The sequence below is a fragment of the Spermophilus citellus genome, assembly GCF_964194105.1.
Source record: "Spermophilus citellus genome assembly, chromosome: 6".
Classification (NCBI taxonomy): Eukaryota; Metazoa; Chordata; class Mammalia; order Rodentia; family Sciuridae; genus Spermophilus; species Spermophilus citellus.
The window spans coordinates 23,251,374-23,272,638 of record NC_138187.1 but is presented as its reverse complement, the minus strand read 5'-3'; the positions used below and the strand labels follow the sequence as shown (position 1 = coordinate 23,272,638).

Here is a 21,265-nt window from a genome sequence, read left to right as displayed (position 1 = left end):
GGAATTTTCATAGGCATTATGTTGAATTTACAGATCAGTTTTAGTCATATGGACATTTTAACTATTATTTTTTCCGATTAATGAACATCAGATATTTCTATTTATTTGTCTTCTTCAATTTCTTTCATCAGTGCTCTCTAGTTTCTAATGTATAAATCTTTTAACTCCTTTATTAAAACTATTCCTAAGTTTTGGGATTCTGTCTTAAACTTTCATCTTAAAAAATGATAGTTTCCTTCATTTATTTTTTGGATAGGTTGTCAGTACATAGAAACGTGTCTGATTTTTTGTATGCTAATTTTATATCCTAAAACGTCACTGAATTCATTTACTAGTTTTAACAGTTTTTTGCTGGAGGGTAGGGTTTTCTATGCTTAGCAGCATACTATCAGCAGACACACTTCAATGTCTTCCTTCCCAATCTGGATGCCTTCCATCTCCTTCTCTGGCCCAGTTCCTCGGAATAGGACTGTGTTAGATAGAAAGTGGTGAGCATTAGTGCTTGTCTGTTCCTGGAGGTGGAGGAAGGCTGGGCTCTCCATCCCTGAACATGACGTTGGGTGGCCTGTTTCCCAGGCCTTGCTATGCCGAGTGCACTTCTGCTCTTATCCTGCAAGGCTGCTGGGCCTTCTTAAACCCTCTCTGAGGCTGGGGATGTGGCTCAAGCGATAGCGTGCTCGCCTGGCATGCGTGCTACCCGGGTTCGATCCTCAGCACCACGTACAAACAAAAAGATGTTGTGTCTACCGAAAACTAAAAAATAAATATTAAAATTCTCTCTCTCTCTCTCTCTCATCTCTCTCTTTAAACAAAAAAAAAAAAAACAAAAAACCCTCTCTGCGTCAGCTGCATGATCTGTGGCTCTTGCCCATCATCCTGCTACTGGGGCACATTATGCTGATCCTCATGTTGACGGACCCATGCACCCCAGAGAGAAGTTCCACTTGACCATGATGTAGAATGTTCCTAAAATCCAGTTTGCTAATATTTTGTTGAGGGCTTTTATACCTATATTCAATAGGCATATTGTCCTGTAATTTTCTTTTCTTATACAACATTAGTACTTTACCTCAGGGAGGAAAATAAGGATCAATCTGTTTAGCACACACATGGAAGGAAGTAGGCCAAGAATTTTACATCCAGCAAAAATGACTTTTAACTATAAGTGGCACAGAACAGGGGCTGAGATTGTGGCTCAGCAGTAGAGTGCTGGCCTCGCATGTGCGAGGCCTTGGGTTTAATCCTCAGCACCACATAAAAATAAATACAAAAAATAAAAGTATTGTGTCCAATTACAACTAAAAAAAAGGACAGGGAGTGGGACACACAACAGATCTTATAAAAATCACAAACTCAGAGAAGACTGTTACCATGGATTCTAAACCCTACTAGAGTACATGCCAACAATTTTTTTCTGTACAAGACTAGACAGCAAATATTTTAAGCTTTGCAATCCACAGAATCTATCTCATATTCTCCTTTTAAATTTTTTACAACCCTTAAAAAATCTGTAAAGACCTAGGAATGAGCAGATAAAGAAACTTGCAGCACACACATACAGTGGAATGCTGCTCAGTGCAAGAACACGGAAGACCTTCGTAGACACCTTGCTAAAAGTAAAATAAGCCAGATACAGAAGAAAAACACTACATGATTTGACTATACACATGATCTTTAAAAAGTTGAACACAAAGAAACATAGTAGGATGATGGATCCAGGGCAGGGGGGGAGGAGCCTGGGAGATGCAGGTCTAGGGCACCGTCATGCTCACACAGCATGAGCGGGTGGGTCCTGCACAGCACGAGGTGCACAGCACGAAGACCAGACTTAATGGTGCTGCACTGCACATGGGGTACTGAAGTGTCAGGACGGTGGGTTTTAGATGGTCTTACCACAAAAAAAGAGGCTTTGTGAGGGTATATTAATTTTCTTGACTGAAATAATCATTTCACTATGTATAATTGTAATAAAACATGTTTAGTGGGACATACTAAAATTTTTAAATATAAAATAAATTCTTATTTGTAATATAAAATAAATTCTTATTTGTAATAAATGTACACAAACACAGGTGGCAGACAACAGTTTGCCAACCAGTGTGCTAGAAAGTGAGCTCAGACAACCAAAACGATGGGGGTGCCGTGAAAAAGGACTAAGCTAATGTTAAATACATAGCGGTATTCATCTGTTTTCTGCTACTGTACAAAATAACTGAGGTTGAGCAGTAGTCTGTTTTCTCTTATTGTATCAAAATAACTGAAGCTGGATAACATTAAAAAAAAAAGATGTTTGTTTAGCTCACAGTTCTGGAGGTTTAAGAACTGTGATTCAGGCACCAGCTGGCCTCTGGTGAGAACCTGATGGCATCACAGTGGTGAGAGCGAATGTGAAAGCAGAGATCACATCACCAGACAGGAAGCCAGAGAGGCTGGGAGAGGCCAGTCTTGCCCTTGTAGAACAGCCCTCTAAAGGAACCAACTCAGGAATCCCAAGAAAACGACCCAAGTCCCTTCCAAGGACACAGCCCAATGCCTTGTGAGCCCCTGGGGGACAAGCCACATCCAAGCTGCAGCAGTAACTCTCCATAAAGACCAAGACTAAGGGAGTTAGAAGAAGTGATAGGCTTGTGGGCTGTACAGACTGATGTTAAAAACCCAGGAGGCAGGAGGCAGGAGGCAGCACATACAGAAGAGTCTTTCTGTGGATGTTCTCACCACTCTCAATGATGGCTGCAACAAGTGACCAGTTGCACTCAGTTAGGTCTGTCTTCCTGTGCCCTTCCAGCAGAGCCTTAATGTGAAGGTGGTGATAAAGATCCAACGCTCAATGATGCTTCTGACTTGAAGGCCTCAGTATGAACTGAAGAGGCATGTTCATGTGCACACATACCCACACCCAGCTGTGCCCACGGAGTGGATTTAAAAGGAAAATATGAGATAGATTCTGTGGATTTCCAGTGGAACTCACTGGCCTCACTTCTGTCCAGACAGTGGTACTGAAGTATCATCATCCATTAAAAGAAACGAGGGCATTTGGAAGAACTAAACAGCAAGGTGCTTTCAGATACCACTAGGGTCATGGCAGAAGTACTCAGGAACCAACCAGGAGAGGCTGCGAGTGGCCAGATGATAAAACTTGGTAAAACTAACCAGAGAGCTGGGGATTTAGCTCAGTTGGTAGAGTGTTTGCCTCGTATGCACAAGGCCCTGGGTTCATCCCCAGCACCACATGAACACATACAAAATTAGAAATCTATCAAATTGGTCTCTTGGGAAAGTGATAAATAACTAATACATTATCTTGAAAACTGGCAAATTAAGAGAAGTATTTATCACATCTTTCCTATATGAACTGTTACACTGGGCAACAACATAGTAGGTATAAGGATGCATCTCTTCAGAAAAATTTTCCATTATCTGAACAAGAAAAGAGAATTAGAATATCAAAATTTTGCAAGATCCAAGAAACTGATGAATCTGGTACCAAGGATCAATGGCTGCTAAAAAAAATCACAAGAAAATAGACAACCATGTGTAATGGATAACACTGCCCAATCAGATCCTGAGTCTGACAGCCTCTGGATTCAACTGCCAATCAGTATGAAGAACCTGTTGGACAGTCAGCAGTTCATTTGCAAAATTGCAATCAAAAAGACTTAACTTATGAATAACATTACTGGCTATTTGGCCTGAATTCTTAAAAAATAAGATATATGCTAAAGAAAGGAACAGAGAATCAGGCACAGTGTTTGTTGCACCCTTGTAATCCCAGCAACTTGAGAGGCTGAGGCAAGAGGATTGCAAGGATGAGGTCAGCTTGGGCAGTGTAGCAAGACCCTGTGGGTTGAGCACTTGCCTAGTGTAAGCAATGCCCTGGGTTCAGTCACCAGCACTGGTGGGAGGAAATTTGGAAACTTGGGGATTCAAAGATACAAATTTATAAGACATGCCAAATTGTTTTTAATGGGTAAGACTAAACTAGAGCATCTAGGGATGCACATTTGGGTGATAAAATGATAGAGACATATAAATGGTTTCTAAGAGAGCCAGGACAGAGCACAGGGGATTTAGTTGGGGGCAGGTTCATGGGAAGGCTTCCACATTAGCCAGTCCAATTCTGTCTTGACATGGGTGGGAGTGACAAGGGCATCTTCTTCAACAAGATTCATTAAGCTATTAAAGTAGTCCGTCCTTACAGGGATAGTCAAGGCAGAAGGCAAGCCAACAAGCCACAGTCAATCCATAAGACCTTCACCTCCATTCACTGTTCCAGTCCCACCAGGCTGTCTCTGCAGTTCATTGACTAGGCCAGACTGGTCCCCTATCCCCACTGTCATCTTCACAGTGACCTCCTTCTGTCCAGAGCACTCTTACCTGGATACTCACTTGGGTAACCCTCACCTGCTAGAGACTCTCAGACCCCACCTTCTCAAGGAAGGAGAGTAGATAGGAACAACCCAAGCCTCCCAATTCCCTGGGTACTAACCCTTTATTCCCCTTGGTTTCTTTTTTCATTAAATCCCCCAATGTATTATATGTTTGTCACACTATGTGGTTTGTTTTCTTGTCTCTTCCAGGGAGGACAAGAATTTCTGTCTGTTCTTCTCTCCTGCCATCCAAAGTCCCTCAAGGTCGCACAGGCAATCCTATTCCCACCATCCTGGCAACTTCCTAATGCCTGTTCTTTCTCTCTCTCTCTCTCTCTCTCTCTCTCTCTCTCTCTCTCTCTCTCTTAAATATTTTAGTTGTAGATGGACACAACACTCTCATTTTATTTATTTATTTATTTGTGTCTACGTGGTACCCCTCTATTTCTTACTTCATCATGGCCACTACCACTGGACTAGCCAGACGTTTCACTGTCTTCTCCTGTAATGGGAAGACTCCCAGATGCTAATGGAAATTCCACGAAGCATAGGGCTTCTTCTGTCTGCTTAGTGAACTGCTTTCTCCCCACAGGGAGAACACCGCCGGCATGTGATGGAGTGCTCAATAAAAATGTGCTGCGTGAACGAAGAGTCTGAATCAAAGTTAAGTTTCTATTTCTCCTGAAGAGCTTTTAGCAGGAGTGACACCTGAATTTTAACCAAGAGTCCTTCTAGCACTGAATTATATGATCATGCAGTTTTCTTTCTTTCTTTTTTCCCCAAGAGGGGAATCCAAGCTGGCCTGGAGCACACAATCCTGCCTCAGCCTCCCAAGGAGCTGGGATCACAAGCATGAGCCATGTGCCCAGAAGGATCATCTGGTTTTCTCTTTTAGTTTGTTGACAGATTTTTCTAATAGTAAACCATTCTTTCTTTTCTAAAATAAAAGTTGTTTGGTCAAAATAGCTTATGATCTTTGATACATTGCTGAATCTTATCTACTAGTATTTTACTTATGATTTTGCCACCTAAAATGTATAAGAAAATTGATCTGCAGTTTTCTTTACTGTAATTTCTATTGGGTTCTGTCATTAAATCATGGCTTCATAACAACTGGCGGGTTTCCATCTTTTTCTATGATCCAAAATAGTTTAAGTAACCCTGGGATAATGTATTATTTAAAGGTTAGAGATAATTCACTTGTGAATAATCAATCTATTCCTTGTAAACATTATCTTTTCACCTTTTAATCTCTTTGATGCTAATCAACCTATTTAAATTCTCCATTTATTTTGCAAAATTAGTTTTTGCCTCTAGACACTCAAATTTATTATAAATATACTTCATGTAGTATTTTCAATTCTTTTACATTTCTTTTATCTATGAGTATTTTTCCTTATCTTTTATATGTTTAGTCTCTATCTTTTTTAAATATATTTTTTAGTTGTAGATGGATACATTATGTAATAAAGTAAATATTTTTTATTTATTTATTTTTATGTGGTGCCTTACACTTGCTAGCTGAGCCCTCTACCAAGGAGTCACACCCAGCCCCCAGTCTCTATCTTTATCAATATTGCCAAGGGTTTACTTTTTTTGCTGTATATCAGAATCAATTCTGTTTTTTAATTATCCTTTCTATTTGTCTCCATTTTATCAATATCAGCTCTTAAACACTGACTTCAGGACCCAATACCTCAAACCCTTTGAGGTATCCTGCCACTATCTTGAATTCTCTGATTTGTAGCTACTTCTTTGTTCTCTGCCACTGATGACAGACATGGTCTTGAGCCAGGGCCAGGGAGACTTGATGACTAAGTCTGGGGCAAGTCTCCTTAGGAAGGCCATGGGGTCCTCAGGGACAGCCCACAGCAGGGCTTCCATCATCGGCAGGTCCAGAGGAAATTGCTCCTCATCAGCCCCTCCCATCTGGCCTGCCACTCTCGTGGGGACACCTGCCACAGTGTAAGTCCCCTCAAGACTACAGCCTGTGTCCTGTTCACCATTTCAGGTGCCTAGAATGGCACGAGGGCTGACACACATCTACTGAATAACAGGGGGAACCAGGGAGGTTTGCTCCTGACTGCTCAGAAAATCAGCACCCTGGGTTTAGATTAATGAAGGCAAAGTCAAGGGGAAAAAGTCTCTCTTCCTTTGTTTACCACCCCCCCCAAACCCCCCCCCCCCATTTCCTGTTCTTCAGTGTTGGGATAAAAGCAGTGATGGTGTGGTTTGTCTCTGGTGGCTTTATTTTCTCAGTGTAGCAATATCTTGGTGGGTGGCCAGTCCTGCATTTTTCGCAAAGAACAAATCTGATTTCTTTTTTTATGGCCTACAAGTAGCTGTAAAAATACTGGTATTTCATTTCTCAGAAGTTCCCTACACTCCTGCTTTGGTCTTGTGACATGAAATGACAGACCCAATTTTGTTAAACACTGTCAGTAATTACCCAAAGCCCGTTCTGGGTTTCAAGAGTAAGAAATGTGACTAAATATTTAAAGTATGGTTAAAACTCAATAGGTGATCAATAGACTCATTATTAGACTTAGGATTATGTACTTATCTCAAAATTGAATTAGTTCACATGTTTGTAATTTAATTAAGGCTTTCAGTAGTTATAAATATTGAAAATATAATTGAGTCTTCTTTAACCATCATGAATTTTATATTACATATCCCTGATTTGAACAACACTGACAGAGCCATCAAGATTTTTTAAAAGATTTTAAATGATCTTTCTCAATATGGAGAACACACATGATAAAGAAAAGTTACTTTTAAAACAGTGTTAACTCAAACTTTTTGGTATATACAGCCACATAACCACCACTCAAACGCAGAGAAGCTTCCAGCCCAGTAGTCTCCTTTGTATAACCTGCCCGTCAGGACTATCTAGAGTTAACTATTCTACCACAAAGAATGCTTAACCTGTTTTTAAGCGTCACAAAGTGGAAATTGTGGTGCACGCTGGCTTTTCATACTCTGTATCTATGAGACTGAACCAGACTCACACATTGCGGAGCTTCTCCTTTTATTGCTCAGTAACATCTCACTGTGTTAATACCTTTTTTTATACTGGGGATTGAACCTGGGGTGCGTGACCACTGAGCCATACCCCAGCCCTTTTTATTTTTTATTTTGAGACAGGGCCTCACCAAGTTGCTGAGGCTGACCTTGAACTTGGAATCCTTCTGCCTCAGCCTCCCTAGCAGCTGGGATTACAGCAGCGTGCACCACCATGTCCAGTGGCTATATCAGGTTTTATTTATACACTCCCACATTGCTAGGTACTTGGGTTCATTTCCAGCTTTTGGCTGTCACAATGCACAGTGCTGCCACAGATCAATGTGATTTTTAAAGTGTGAACCAGCTTCACGCTGGGAAGACGTGGTGAGTGGGCCTGCTGCGCCGTAGGCAGTGTGCTTAGTCGCTGGGAGGTGTTACCTAGCAGCACAAATACCACCCAGCCTTGCCAGCACTGGGCTTCCATTCCTTTAATATGGACCCTTCCAGTGCACACACAGGGGCATCTGACTGTGGACTTAACCTGCATTCCATGTTAACTAATAATATTAAACCTACTTTTTGAAAAAAATAATTATAATGGTGAGAAGACCTGGCCTCACTAATTTATTCAAAGACTACATGTGGTGTGAGGAGGGAGCAGTTTCCTGAGGCGGAGAGAGCAGTGCGCTCTACCCTGCTGCTCCAGGCCTCAGGAATCCGCGCCAGCCCTGTCCTCTGTCCTCCTGTCTGGATTGAGTCAGCACCTGATGCCCCTCCATGTCAGCCACAAGGACCCCCTTAGTGTTTGTTCGAGGCCGCTCTAGTAAGCCCTCAATTTGGTTTCTCCTTCTTTCCCGAAAAGGAGTTGGCCAGACCCAGAAGGTCTAGCTGAGTTCCCTGCAACAGTGTGAGCCTTGTCCCGCTGCCCTCTGGACCATGGTTTCTGGTGACAGGTCAGCTGTAGGTTTTTGAAGAACTCCTATATGTGGTGCTGCTTTTCTCTGGCTATTTTAAAGATTCTCTTCCAATGGCTTCACCAAAAGGCCTGTGGGAGCATTGCTTTGGTTCTACTGCACGAGGAGTTCATTGAGCTTCGTGGCTGTGCAGATAGACATTTAATCAAATTTGGGTCCTGCACTGTTTCTTCAAGCATTTCCCCTCTCCGGCTCCTCCAAGTTGCTGAGGCTGACCTTGAACTTGGAGCTTCCCTGATGTGCATGCTGGGGTACTGGAGGGTGGCTCACAGATCTCTTGGGCTGTTCATTTTTCTTAATTATTTTTTTCTGCTGCTTAGACTGAATAAAGCTAAATGATGTTATCTTCAAATTAACCTATTCTTTCTTCCTCCTCCTCAGTCTCCAGTGGAATGAATCTTCCATCTGGTTTAACTGTCTATGACTTTGGAACCTCTATCACGTTCAGTTTCATAAACATTGTCTCTGTGGCAAGACATGGTTCTCCTACTTTCTCTTAGTTCTTTAGACATGGTTAGCTCTCTGAAGAACTGATCAGAATAGTAGATCTAAAGTCCTTCTCTAAGGGGCTAGAATTGTGGCTCAGTGGTAGAGCGCTTGCCTAGCATGTGTGAGGCACTGGATTCCATCCTCAGCACAACATAAAAATAAATAAATAAAATAAAGGTACTATGTTCATCTACAACCAAAAAATTTTAAAATAAAATCCTTCTCTAAGCAGGTTCAGTCTCTGGACTTCTTCAGGGACAATCTTTACTGGTGACTTTTCTTTTTCTCTCGTTTCCTTCCATGCCTAATAATTTTCTGTTGTAAACGGGGCATATTAGATACCATGAAGAAGCACCTCTGGGAACCATACTCTCTCCCCTCTCCGTCTATTGCTGCTCAGTGAAGCAGTTTGTCTGTCTAGAGACTCTTCGATAGTCAGTCTATTGTGTGTGGGGACTTAAAGTCTCTGTTCTGCTAGATCGAGGCCAGCTAATGGCTGGACAGATTTCCTCAAATGTCTGAATTTGAAAAACTCAGTCTTTCCACAGGGCTGTGGAGGTCTGGGGTAAGTTCCAGTGACACTGGCTGGCCCTGCCTCTGTGGAGTCTGGAGATGGGCCTGAAGCCTTCCTTGAGCACGCATGCCGTCCTGCCCAGGCACAGGGCGGAACTACAGAGGTCCTGGCCAGCGCTGTGCTCCCAGACATTGCCACTAGGCTTTTCAGTTAGCCTACTCTGGTCAACTCTCACCTACGCCTCAGGCAGCAAGGACAGAATCATTTCTGTATAAAGGTTTGAACTGCAGCCCTCCACTCCCAGCAGGTCAGTCTGGGCCAGGAGAGTCAGGAGAAATAAGTACATGGACTTGAACCAGCCTTTGCAGAGCTGCCAGTGTGGCACTGGAGTTCTCTGAGAATCAGGTCTGCCTTCTCCCTGCAGCATCAGCAGCGCAGTACTGTCTGCTCCTGTGGCCACGGCAAGGGGCTGGGGAAGCAACAGTGCCTCCGCACTCACTGCTCTCACTGAGACTCAGCATTCACTTGGCTAATTGCTTCAAGACTTCTGCAGTTCTGAAAAAGTGATTCTGAACAGTTTTTGCCAGTTCTTTCCTGCATCATTTTTATTGATGGCACTCCCAAATTGCAAAACTTTTTAAACCACTTGAAAATCCCTCTTTCCCAGCTCCCCAGTAAACCAATTAATCAAACATTTGCTGAAAATTTATAATTCTGTGAGGCTAAAGAAATACTGTGACGAAATATTTTCCCCAAGCACTGTGATGAACCCAACAGCACTGGATTCCAGATTAAATTGTTAATAACTGTGACACTGGTGTGGGGTCCAGAAACTGCATTTTAAAAAATTATATTACTTTTTAAAAAAAATTTAAGCTGCTAATGGACCATATATTTATTTATTTTGTGGTGCTGAGGATCGAACCCAGGGCCTTGCACATGCTAGGCGAGTATTCTACTGCTGAGCTACAACCCCAGCCCCAGAGGCTGCATTTTTTAAAATAAATAAGAAAATATTATATTGTAAGTCAAAAATAAGTGACCATTCAACTTGCCCTGAAAGAAATGTTCCACTGTGGAAGAGTTTACATAAACTTTTATAGTCACAGAACAAAAGACAGTCACAAATCGTCATATTTGCCAAGTACACTCGTGGGCACATAAGGCAGGCAGGCAGGTTAGAGCAGAGTGGGAAATCTCCCTAGGCCCAGAGGTCACTCTTCGCTTTAGGGTGGGTGGAGGCTAAAGATCTGCTAAGCTAAGTGATACATTCTGAGAAATTTGCCTATTAATCATGGAAATGTTAGATCACTTACAAAAGTTAAGACAAATGGCCACTAAAGGGTTTAAGCCCAAAATATTTTTTTTTTTTTTTTTTGGTGGGGAAAGGTACTGTGAGGTAAACCCAGGGCACTATGCCACTGAGCTACATCCCCAGCCCTTGTTATATTTTATTTAGAGAAAGCGTCTCCCCGAGTTGTTCAGTATCTCACTGAGTTGCTGAGGCTGGCTTTGAACCCTCCATCCTCCTGCCTCAGTCTCCCGAGCCACTGGGATGACAGGTGTGCGCCACCATGTCTGGCTCTTTTCATTTTTTATTTTGAGCAGGGCCTTGTTAAGTCACCCAGTCTGGCCTGGAACTTGTGATCCTCCTGCCTTAGCCTCTCGAGTTGCTGGGATGGCAGGCGTGGGCCACGGCACCCGGCTGACGGCCTCCCCACGGTCACTATGTGTACTCAGCCCAGGGGGCCACTGCAGGGTCCTCAGCACAGACACATGGAGGCTGCAGTTTTAACATGTGCCTGGGATGGTCCTGACACAGGCGACTGCTTAGAGCAAAGACGCTGGGGTCTTCTCCTGCCTACACCAGGGCTGTGCGCTGGGGAGCAGCACCAGTAGGCCAGCCCGGGGGGGGGGGGGGGGAGGCAGAAACCTGGGCACGCGGGGCAGGAGAGGGACCACAGCTGAGAGACAGAAGGCCCAGCTTTAGGACAGGGAGAAGAGGGCAGGGGGAGCCTGCCTTCCCCCGTGCACAGACTCGATCCACTCCTGAATCCTGCCACCACCAGAAGAGCCTTGAACCCACGCAGATGCCCTCTCTGCAGAGACCTTCCCTGAGCCCTGAACTGGCACCTCACTCCTTTTCCCTTTACCCCATTTAACAAAGATCACGGATCTTCCAAGACCTCCTGACTTGTGCTTCCTCCACAGAGAAATGTCATACTGGCCATCACCCCCTAAGGACAATGCCTGAGGAAAAGGAGAGCCTGCCCTGGTGGAAGTTACTGGTCCTCCCTGATGACCGGATGCAACCACGTGCTTCTGGTAGGACAGGGAACATGACACTTAGAAACACCCTGAAGAGCACTCTGCTCCTGCCAAGGTCTGCCCTCAGAAGCCACCAGCAGGGCTCAGAGGCAGAGTACATGTCCAGCAGGTGGGAGGCCTGGGGTCCAGCCCACACCACAAATCAACAAGCAACCTGAAAGAAGAAGGCTGCCTACCAACTGCAGCTTTATCAGAGCCTCACCAAGTTAGGGGACAGGAGCACCTCAAGTCCAGCAGCATCTGTCCCTGAAGGGGGAGGTGCTGGGGAGCTGTCTGTGGAGCACCCAGCTCATCAGGAGGCTGAGCCTCCTCACATCCTAGAGGCCCGGCTCACCAGGAGGCTGAGCCTCCTCACAGGACTGCAGTCTCTCCTCTCCCCAGTACATCAGCTCTGGCTTTCAGGAGAAAACCACCAAGGCCTTTCAGGACTTAGAACACAATTCCTTGCATCCTATCAGATCATAATGGGATAAAATTATAAATCAATAGCAAGAAAAATTACAGAAACACTTGGAGACTGAACAACACACTTTTGAATTATGATTGGGTAATAGAAATTGGAAGAGAAAGTGAAAGATTCTTATGAGACTAGTGAGCCGAAACACCAGACACTCTGGGACACTTCGAAGGCCATTAGAGGAGGAGTCACAGCTGTGATTCCTGCACAGAAAAGCCAGAAAGATCCCAAACAGACAAGATGCCTCTCAAGGCCCTGGAGAAAAATGAACCAATTCCAAAGCCAGCAAAAGGAGGGTTTTGGAATAATTAAAATCAGAGCCAAAAATCAATGAAATTGAGAATAAAAAACAAAACAAGGATCAATGAAATAGATTTGGTTCTTTGAAAAGATAAACATGACTGATAAGCCAAAAGAAAAAGAGATAAGACCAAATTAATAAAATTAGAGATGCAAAAGAAGGAAAATAAGGGCTGAGATTGTGGCTCAGCGGTAGAGCACTTGCCTTGCACGGTCGGGACCCAGGTAGGATCCTCAGCACCACATAAAAATAAAGGCATTGTGTTATATCCATCTACACCTAAAATAAATATAAATGTGTGTGTGTGTGTGTATATATATATATATATATGAAGGAAAATAATCACAGACATAACTGGTATCCAGAGATCATTAGTGCCTGTTTTGAAAATTTACATTCCAATAAACTGGAAAATCTAGAAGAAATGAACAAATTTCTAGACATATATGACCTACCAAAATCAAACCAAAAGGACACAGAAGCCCTACACAGGCCAGTAACAGGCAGTGAAACTGAAGCAGGAATAAGAAGCTCCAGCAAAGAAAAACCCACAGCAGACGGATGCTAAGGAGGACTAATGCCACTCCTCCTCAGACTATCCCATGGAACAGTTCCGTCTGTGAAGGCAGTCACTCTGATACCAAAACCAAACAAGAGGTCCCGGGTTGGGGCTCAGTGGCGGAGCGCTTGCTAGAATGTGCGAGGCACTGTTGGATCCTCAACGCCACAGAAAAATAAAAAGCAAAGGTGTTGTGTCCATCTGCAACTTAACCAACCAACCAACCAACCAACCAACCAAACAGATAAGGGCATATCAGGAAAAGAAAACCACAGACCAATATCCCTGGAGGACATGGATGCACAACATACAGACGGTGACAAGCCCACGAAGAGCTACTCTATATCACACGTCATCAGGGAAATGCAAATTAAAACAAGGAGAAACCACCACACACCTATAAAAATAGCCAAAATCCAAACACCAACAAGAGCAAATGCTGACCAGGACCTGGGGGCAAAGGCTTCACCAGGGTGAGTGGGAAACACACAATACAGCTGCTCCTGGAGATGGCGGGGCAGCTGCTTACTAAACATACCCTTACCACAGGATCCGCCAGTCGTCTTCCTTGGAATTGACACACATACACCCCTGAATGGATATTTTAACAATTATTCATAACTGCCAAATTTCAGAAGCATCCAAGATGTCCGTCAGTGGAGGAATGGATAAATAAAATTGAAATGCATAAAGAGATGGAAATCATACAATGCCTCAAAAGAAAAAAACCCCACCAGGCCATGAAAAGACAAAGAGGAATCTTAAGTGCCTATTACTAAGTGAAAAGGCCAAGCTAAAATGCTCCTGCATTTAGGGGAGAGGGTGATCAGGTGAGCACGGAGGGGAGAGGGTGAGCAGGTGAGCACGGAGGGGAAAGGGTGAGCAGGTGAGCACGGAGGGGAAAGGGTGAGCAGGTGAGCACGGAGGGGAGAGGGTGAGCAGGTGAGCACAGAGGGGAGAGGGTGAACAGGTGAGCACAGGGGGAGAGGGTGAGCAGATGAGCACACAGGGGAGAGGGCGATCTGGTGAGCACACAGGGGTTTTAGCTAGTTAAAACTCTCTGCACAGAACTGCAATTGTGGATACATGTCTGCACACACCTGGCAACACCCACGGAATGCACAATATCACACGTGAACCCTAAGGTAAACTACGAACTTCAGGGATGATGGCGGTACATCACAGGCTCACTGATTTTAAGAAGTGCACCTGTCTGGTCTGAGTTTTGATACCTGTCTCTTGTTCTTACCACTGCTCTATCTTTTCAGTCTAAACTTATTTGGCTTAAATTTTGCTGTATCCTTTTCTGCTCCAAGAGCAGACAGCCACTCTTCTCTGAACTGTAGCTGTGATCCCTATACTTGTTCTATTGCATTGTTCTTCTTTTCTAGTTTTGCCCTTTGACCTATTTATCCCAGGTCATTTTCTACTATCATAATGAGCTGAACAGCAGAAACACTTCCACACTCCAAGAACTTCCTGAGTTTCCTGATGGAAACAATTAACCACAAGGCATAAGAAGAGGGCACTGTCAATAGACCAAAACTTAACTTCTATTTCCTGCATAAATGAATTCAACAAAGCAGTAGGATATAAAATTAACACCCATAAATCAAATGCATTCCTATATATCAGTGAGGAAACAATGGAAAGAGATATTAGGAAAATTATCCCATTCACAACAGCCAAATAAAATATTTGAGAATCAATCTAACAAGACAGGTGGAAAGGCTTCTACAATGAAAGCTACAGAACTCTAAAGAAAGAAATTGAAGAAGACCTCAAAGATGCAAAGACCTCAAATGTTCTTGAATAGGCAGAATTAACATTGTCAAAATGGCCATACAACCAAAAGTGCTATACAGATTTAATGCAATTCTTACTGAGGTTTCCAATTACGTTCTTCATAGAAATAGAAAAAGCAGGGATGGGGTTGTGGCTTACGGGTTGAGCACTCGCCTAGCACGTGCGAGGCCCTGGGTTCTATCCTCAGCACCATATAAAAATAAATAAATAAAGACATCGTGTCCAACCAAAAAATAAATATTAAAAAAAATAGAAAAAGCAGTCATGAAAATCATTTGGAAAAATAAGAGGCCCAGAATAGCCAAAGCAATCCTCAGTGAGAAAAGTGAAGCAGGATGCCTCACAATACCAGACCTTAAAGTATACTACAAAGCTATAGTAATAAAAACAGCATAGTACTGGCACCAAAACAGACATGAAAAAGTAGGCCCCGCTCTCCATCCTGTCAACTTAGGAACCAACTTCTTCAACAAGACTCTTAAAGCAAAAAAAGTAACATCAAGAATCAATAAATGGGGTGGTATCAAATTAAAAAGCTTTACAGCAAAAGAAACAATCAAGAACGTGAAGAGAGAGCCTACAGAATGGGAGAAGATCTTTGCCACCTATTCCTGAAGAACTCAAAAAACTTAACACCAAAATAATAATAATAATAATAACCCAATCAATAAATGGGCAAAGGAACTGAAAAGGCACTTCACATAAGAAGAAATAGTTAGTCAACAGATGGATGAAAAAATATTCAACATCTCTAGCAATTGGAGAAATGCAAATTAAAACTAAACTGAGATTTCATCTCTCACTCCAGTCAGAATAGCAATTTTCAATAATACAAATAACAACAAATGTTGGCAAAGATGTGGGGGAAAGGTACATTCATACATTGCTGATGAGAATGCAAGTTGGTGCAACCACTCTGCAAAGCAGTATGGAGATTTCTCAGAAAACTTGGAATGGAACCAACATTTGACCCAGTTATCCCACTCCTTGGTATATACCCAAAGGACTTAAAAATCAGCATACTATAGTGGACATCAATGTCCATAGAAGCTCAATTCACAATAGCTAAGCTATGGAACAAACCTAGGTGCTCTTTAACAGATGTACGAATAAAGAAAATGTGATATATACATACAATGGGATATTACTCAGCCATAAAGAAGAATGGAATTATGGTGTTTGTTGGTAAATGGATAGATCTAGAGACTATCACGGTAATTGAAAAAAGCCAGTCCCAAAAAACCAAAGGCTGAATGTTCTCTCTGATATGCAGATGCTTACTCTCAATGGGGGTTAGGGGGAATGGAGTTTCACCAGACTGGGGGCAGGGGCAGGAATGAGAATGGGAAATATAGTAGAATGAATCAGACATAACTTTTCTATGTTCATATATGAATACACAACCAGTGTAACTCCACATCCTGTTCAACCACAAGAATGGGAAGTTATGCTCCATGTTTACATGATATGCCAAAATACATTTTACTGTCATGTGTAACTAAAGAGAACAAGTAAAAAATTAAAAAAAAAAAAAAAAAAAAAAGAGACTCAGGGCTGGGTTGTAGCTCAGTGGTAAAGTGCTTGCCTAGCATGTGTGAGGCACATAAAAAAAGTTATTGTGACCATCTACAACTAAAAAAAAAAAAAAAAAAAAGATAGACCTGTAAGCTGGGCACAGTGGCACACACCTATAATCTCAGCGGCTCGGGAGGCTGAGGCAGGAGCCAGCCTCAGTAAAATCAAGGTGCTAAGCAACTCAGTGAGACCCCCGTCTCTAAATAAAATACAAAATAGGGCTGGGGATGAGGCTCAGTGGTCAAGTGCCCCCTGAGTGCTGGGACCCAAGCCAGGCTTCACGTGACAGGCAAGTGCTTCACCACTGGGCTTCACCCCCACCTGCTCTCTGAGACTGGAACTGACCAGAGAAGGAAAAGGCACCACCCTGACTGGAAACAGTGGGGCATCTCCATGCCAGCCCCAGCGGAGGCAGGCAGAGCTGTGAGCCTGTCCCACATCAATGTCTTCAACAGCCAGGACCTAGGTTCCTGGGCTACCTGGTGACATCTGCAAACCTTCAGGCTTCCCAAATATTTTTAAGTACTATCATACTACATAACATTAAAACAAGTATTAAGAAACTGATTTTAGGGACTGGGGATGTGGCTCAGGGGGTAGCGTGCTCATCTGGCATGTGTGAGGCACTGGGTTCAATCCTCAGCACCACATAAAAATAAAATAAAGATATTGTGCCCATCTAAAGCTAAAAAATAAATTAAAAAAAAGAAACTGATTTTAAACAATTTTTCCAGAAGAAAGCAATGTTTGTACACAGGAATAGGCACACAGGATGACTGACTCTGAGGTATAAATCGACATTACAATGAACACCAAATAGTTACAACTTGGTCCTAAAGAAATAACTGCTTCTGCCCTATCCCTGAATTCGTGGTTTTTCGAGAGTAGGGACTCAGTCTTAAAAGAGGAAGTATGTGATAATTTAGATTCAACTAAAGGTTTGCTCTTGTGCTTTACATTGGAATTCTGGGTAAGATTATTTCAAAAAGAGGTTCATATGCCATTTTTTAATTTTGTTTTAAAATTTACAAAAAACACATGTACCCTATCAGAAAGTTTAAAATTAAAAGGTTCAAGTGCTGGCAAAGATGAGAGACAATTACAGTATAAACACCCACAAATAATACAGTTTAGAAAATCTTAAGGAAGTATATATTTTATAGTATGTGTGTGTGTGTGTGCGCGCGTGCGTGCATGCAAGCATGCGTATGTGTCTACAAGCATATAAGTATGATCCAATAATTCTCATTGGTATATACTCAAAAAGAAAGAAATACACTCAAAAAGAATGCTCATGTTCCACAAAACTAACGTACAAGTACGTTCTTGGCAACTTTATCCACAATGGCCCCAAACCAGAAACAACTCAAAGTGTCTGTCCATGGAAGAACGGATCAACTGTGGCACACTTTACAGGAATAACAATGGAGCAACCACTGCTAATTACAACTGCATAAATGAATTTCAAACACAACACTGAATAAGAGAAGCCAACCACAAAAAATATGCACAACTGCATGTAAATAAAGTTTAAAAACAAGCAAGACAACCTGTGGAGACTGGGGTGGCACAGGGCAGCTCTGGGTGGAGGAGCACTGACAGGAAGGAGTAGGCACAGCCTCCTGGATGCTGCTGAGGTTCCCTATTCCTTGGTGTGGGTGGTGAGTATAGGCGTGCACATGAACTAAGCGCTCACCCAGCCGAACACTGAACATCTCACACAGACACCTGCAACGTGGCCAAGGTTCTGTGACAAAGCCCAGAGCTCGACTGGGTCTCCAACCAACAGACTAGATGCCCAGGCTTGTTCCCTGATGAAATTCATTGACTTAAAGGTTCTATGGATGGCCTCCATCTGTGTCCCTTAAGCACAGCAGGTACACATGCAGAACGGTCTCTCCCTTCCTATCCCCAGGATTTAACTTCACATATCTCTTCAGTCCCCACTAGGAGAGTCTGGAGGTGTTGTCAGCTTCTTTGCACTGACAAGCAGAACTAGCACCAGTCTCCTGGCCAGGGCACACCACAGCCCTTGGTATCAGCAGGGGACGGACTCCAGAACCCTGTAGATGCAAACTGTGTAGATGCTCAAGAGCCTCACACAAATGGAGCAGCATCTGCACACAACCTGCTCACACCCTCCCTTATAGCTAACATCACCTCTAGATCACTTTTGAGACCTACAACAGGGCCAATGCTGTATAGACAGCTGTCATGCTGCATGTGTACATCTTCAGTGCAATTTCTTGCAAATACTTTTGATGCATGATTGGCTGAATCCAGAGGCAGAACCCCAGCTGTACTTACCTAGGAATACAGGTCATTAAAAATCAACTACAGATTATTATCTGGAAAGAACAATAAAGTGCAGTGACAGTGACTAGGACTGTAATTTTCTTTCAATCAATACAAATGATCTAGAGTTGCTGTGATGGTAATGGCTGATAATATGTAAACCACCAGTAACTGAGAGTGAGGCGCCGGCAGGCAGGCATTCCTCAGAGTTGGTCTGCATGGAAAGGCAGTGCTTACTAGACAAGTCACAGTCGTGGGAAAGTGAGGAGATGCGCTCAGTGGAAGGAGTGGCTCACACTGCACACTGCTTTCTCTTTTTTACAGGGATATACATTACTTTGATAAATGAAAAAAGACCAAAATAAATAAATAAATAAAATTTAACCCAAATTCTCTTCAATAAGGAGGCACCACCTGAATTTAACAGTGCTTTCCACTGTTATCTCCTCATTCTCCGCACACAGTTACTGCTCAGGGCACACACCAACTGGTCCACTGCAGCCACCCCTTCATGGAAAGGAGGCAGAGTGCAAGACTGAGCAAAAGGCTTAGTCACTGTTCTAAGCGCTCGCCCCTAAGGACCTCCGTGTGGATGAAGCTTTCCAACCATGGCGGCTCTTGCCTCCTGGAAACAGCCAGAAGGGGATCACTGCCTGATGACAGGGCGCTGCCTGTGGCAAGGTGCTAGAAAACAGCAGAGCTCAGTGGATCTGGCACATTCTGAATGACAGCTTTGCATCTCAATATGAGCACATCCCCTTAACCTTTCCATGACCTTGTCTTATCTGTAAAAGGTCATAGTGCCTTCATTATTGCTTTAACTAAAATTTTATAATGCTTGACATTCCTTAAGTGCCCGCTGACACGGTAGGTGCATTCCCTGTATTACCCTAACTCTACCCAGAAGCCAAACTGACACTTACAAGCACACCTGGAAGTCAGAAGTCACAAGCCAGTAACACTGAACCCGGACTCTGAGGCTGAGGTCAGAGGAAAGGCCCTTCATTGCCTGTTAGCTGGTTGGCATCCAGCACACAGACACAAAGGACCAAGATACTATAAACGCACAGAGATTACATGGACAGAAGGGTATCTAATAAGCCGACAGAGAACTAATGAAAAGAAAACTCTGCATCCTAGCTACCCCTATTCCAGAAAGGTCTAAACTTTATGTATAAAAAAACTACATCCACGCCCACACATACACCCACACGTAACCCCACACCCACACACACATGCGCAACCCATACCCACATGTGCACATACTCTCACACGCACACACACCTACGCACACTCACACCCATATGTGCACACACTCACATGCACACACCCCCCACACATGCTCACACCCACATCCACACACGCACACACCCACAAACATGCACATATGCACACACATCTGTGCACAACCCTCCTACAAACACACGCACATATGCACACACAAACACGCACACATGCGCACTCCCACATCCGTGCACACACACCCACAAACTCATCAGGGGGACACAGGGTGAGAAGGAAAAGTGTGCCCTGGACTCACTTTGACAGCGACACTCCCCCGGCCTTCCCGATCATCTCCTCATGGTGCAGCACTGAGTAGTTCCATGGGACGTGGAGAAACTTCAACAGGGTCCTCATCCACCGCTCAGGATGGAGGACGAGCTGCTCGTAGTGAACCAACATGCACTTTTTGTAACCGACCTCCATGCACTGGTTGTACATCGTCTCTATGGCACGATTCCACTTGGCCAAACAGTCCCTGTAGCTGTTCAGATCAAACCCAGCTATAGTAACTTTCCGAGAAATCATTGAATGCACTGATGCCCGGCCATCTCGAACCATCAGGAGAAATTTGGCATTGGGGAACAACCTGGCAAGGTAAGTTAAGGATTTCAGGGCAAAGGGATCTTTGTTACATAAGTACGGGGCTGGCTCCCCATGCTTCACGATGATTTCTAGTAAGAAGGCTTGCATGGCAGAGTCCAGCACTTCATCAGTGACACCAGCCTCGTCCAAGCGGATCTTCTCTTTACTGGACCGCGACCACATCTGCTTCAGGGCCAGGATCCGAGGAATGACCCTGGTCTCCTCTCCACAGCGAATGTCAGGGTGTGCGTCCAGCATGGCCCTCATGAGTGTGGTCCCACTCCGAGGCACACCACCAATGAATATCAAAGGCATATCTTTGTGATAGGCAAAGGTTTTATTGGCTTTAGGGTCCAGGCTGGTTCGCACAGTGGCTTTTGTGCTCTCCAATTTGGCTGGCTGGCTACGTTCCTCTATTCGGTGGTGGCATTCCATGGCATGCTGGCCCAAGTAAAATACTGTCACAGAACTGATCACCAGGCACGCCAAGAGTAAATTCTGCTTCAGTTTTCCAACCATCTTGATGTGGTTATCTTGTTATTAAACAAATACTTTGCTCAAAATGATTTTCAAAAAAAGTTCAGGCCATGGAGATTGTACTTCAGAAAGATGATTAATATCTGGTAAAACAAGGAAAAAGTTTATTTATCATCACATTATTTGATTGTTTACAAACAGTCTCCAGCTACCAACCACTGAGTTCTAGGTGTGAAGAAGCTGAAGCAGCC

General features: G+C 43.6%; 1 protein-coding gene across 6 annotated transcripts in view; it reads right to left on the bottom strand.

The window, feature by feature from the left end:
* Positions 1-21,265, bottom strand: part of TPST1 (tyrosylprotein sulfotransferase 1) — a 93,554-nt gene that overhangs the window by 42,838 nt on the left and 29,451 nt on the right. For all 6 annotated transcript variants that reach the window (XR_014022543.1, XR_014022544.1, XM_081298388.1 and 3 more), the window contains one exon: positions 20,212-21,157. Coding sequence is in view for 4 of the 6 variants with exons in the window: in XM_081298388.1 (XP_081154514.1) it covers positions 20,212-21,056 (845 nt within the window). In the remaining 2 variants the exon portion in view is untranslated. The remainder of the gene's footprint in view (positions 1-20,211; positions 21,158-21,265) is intronic.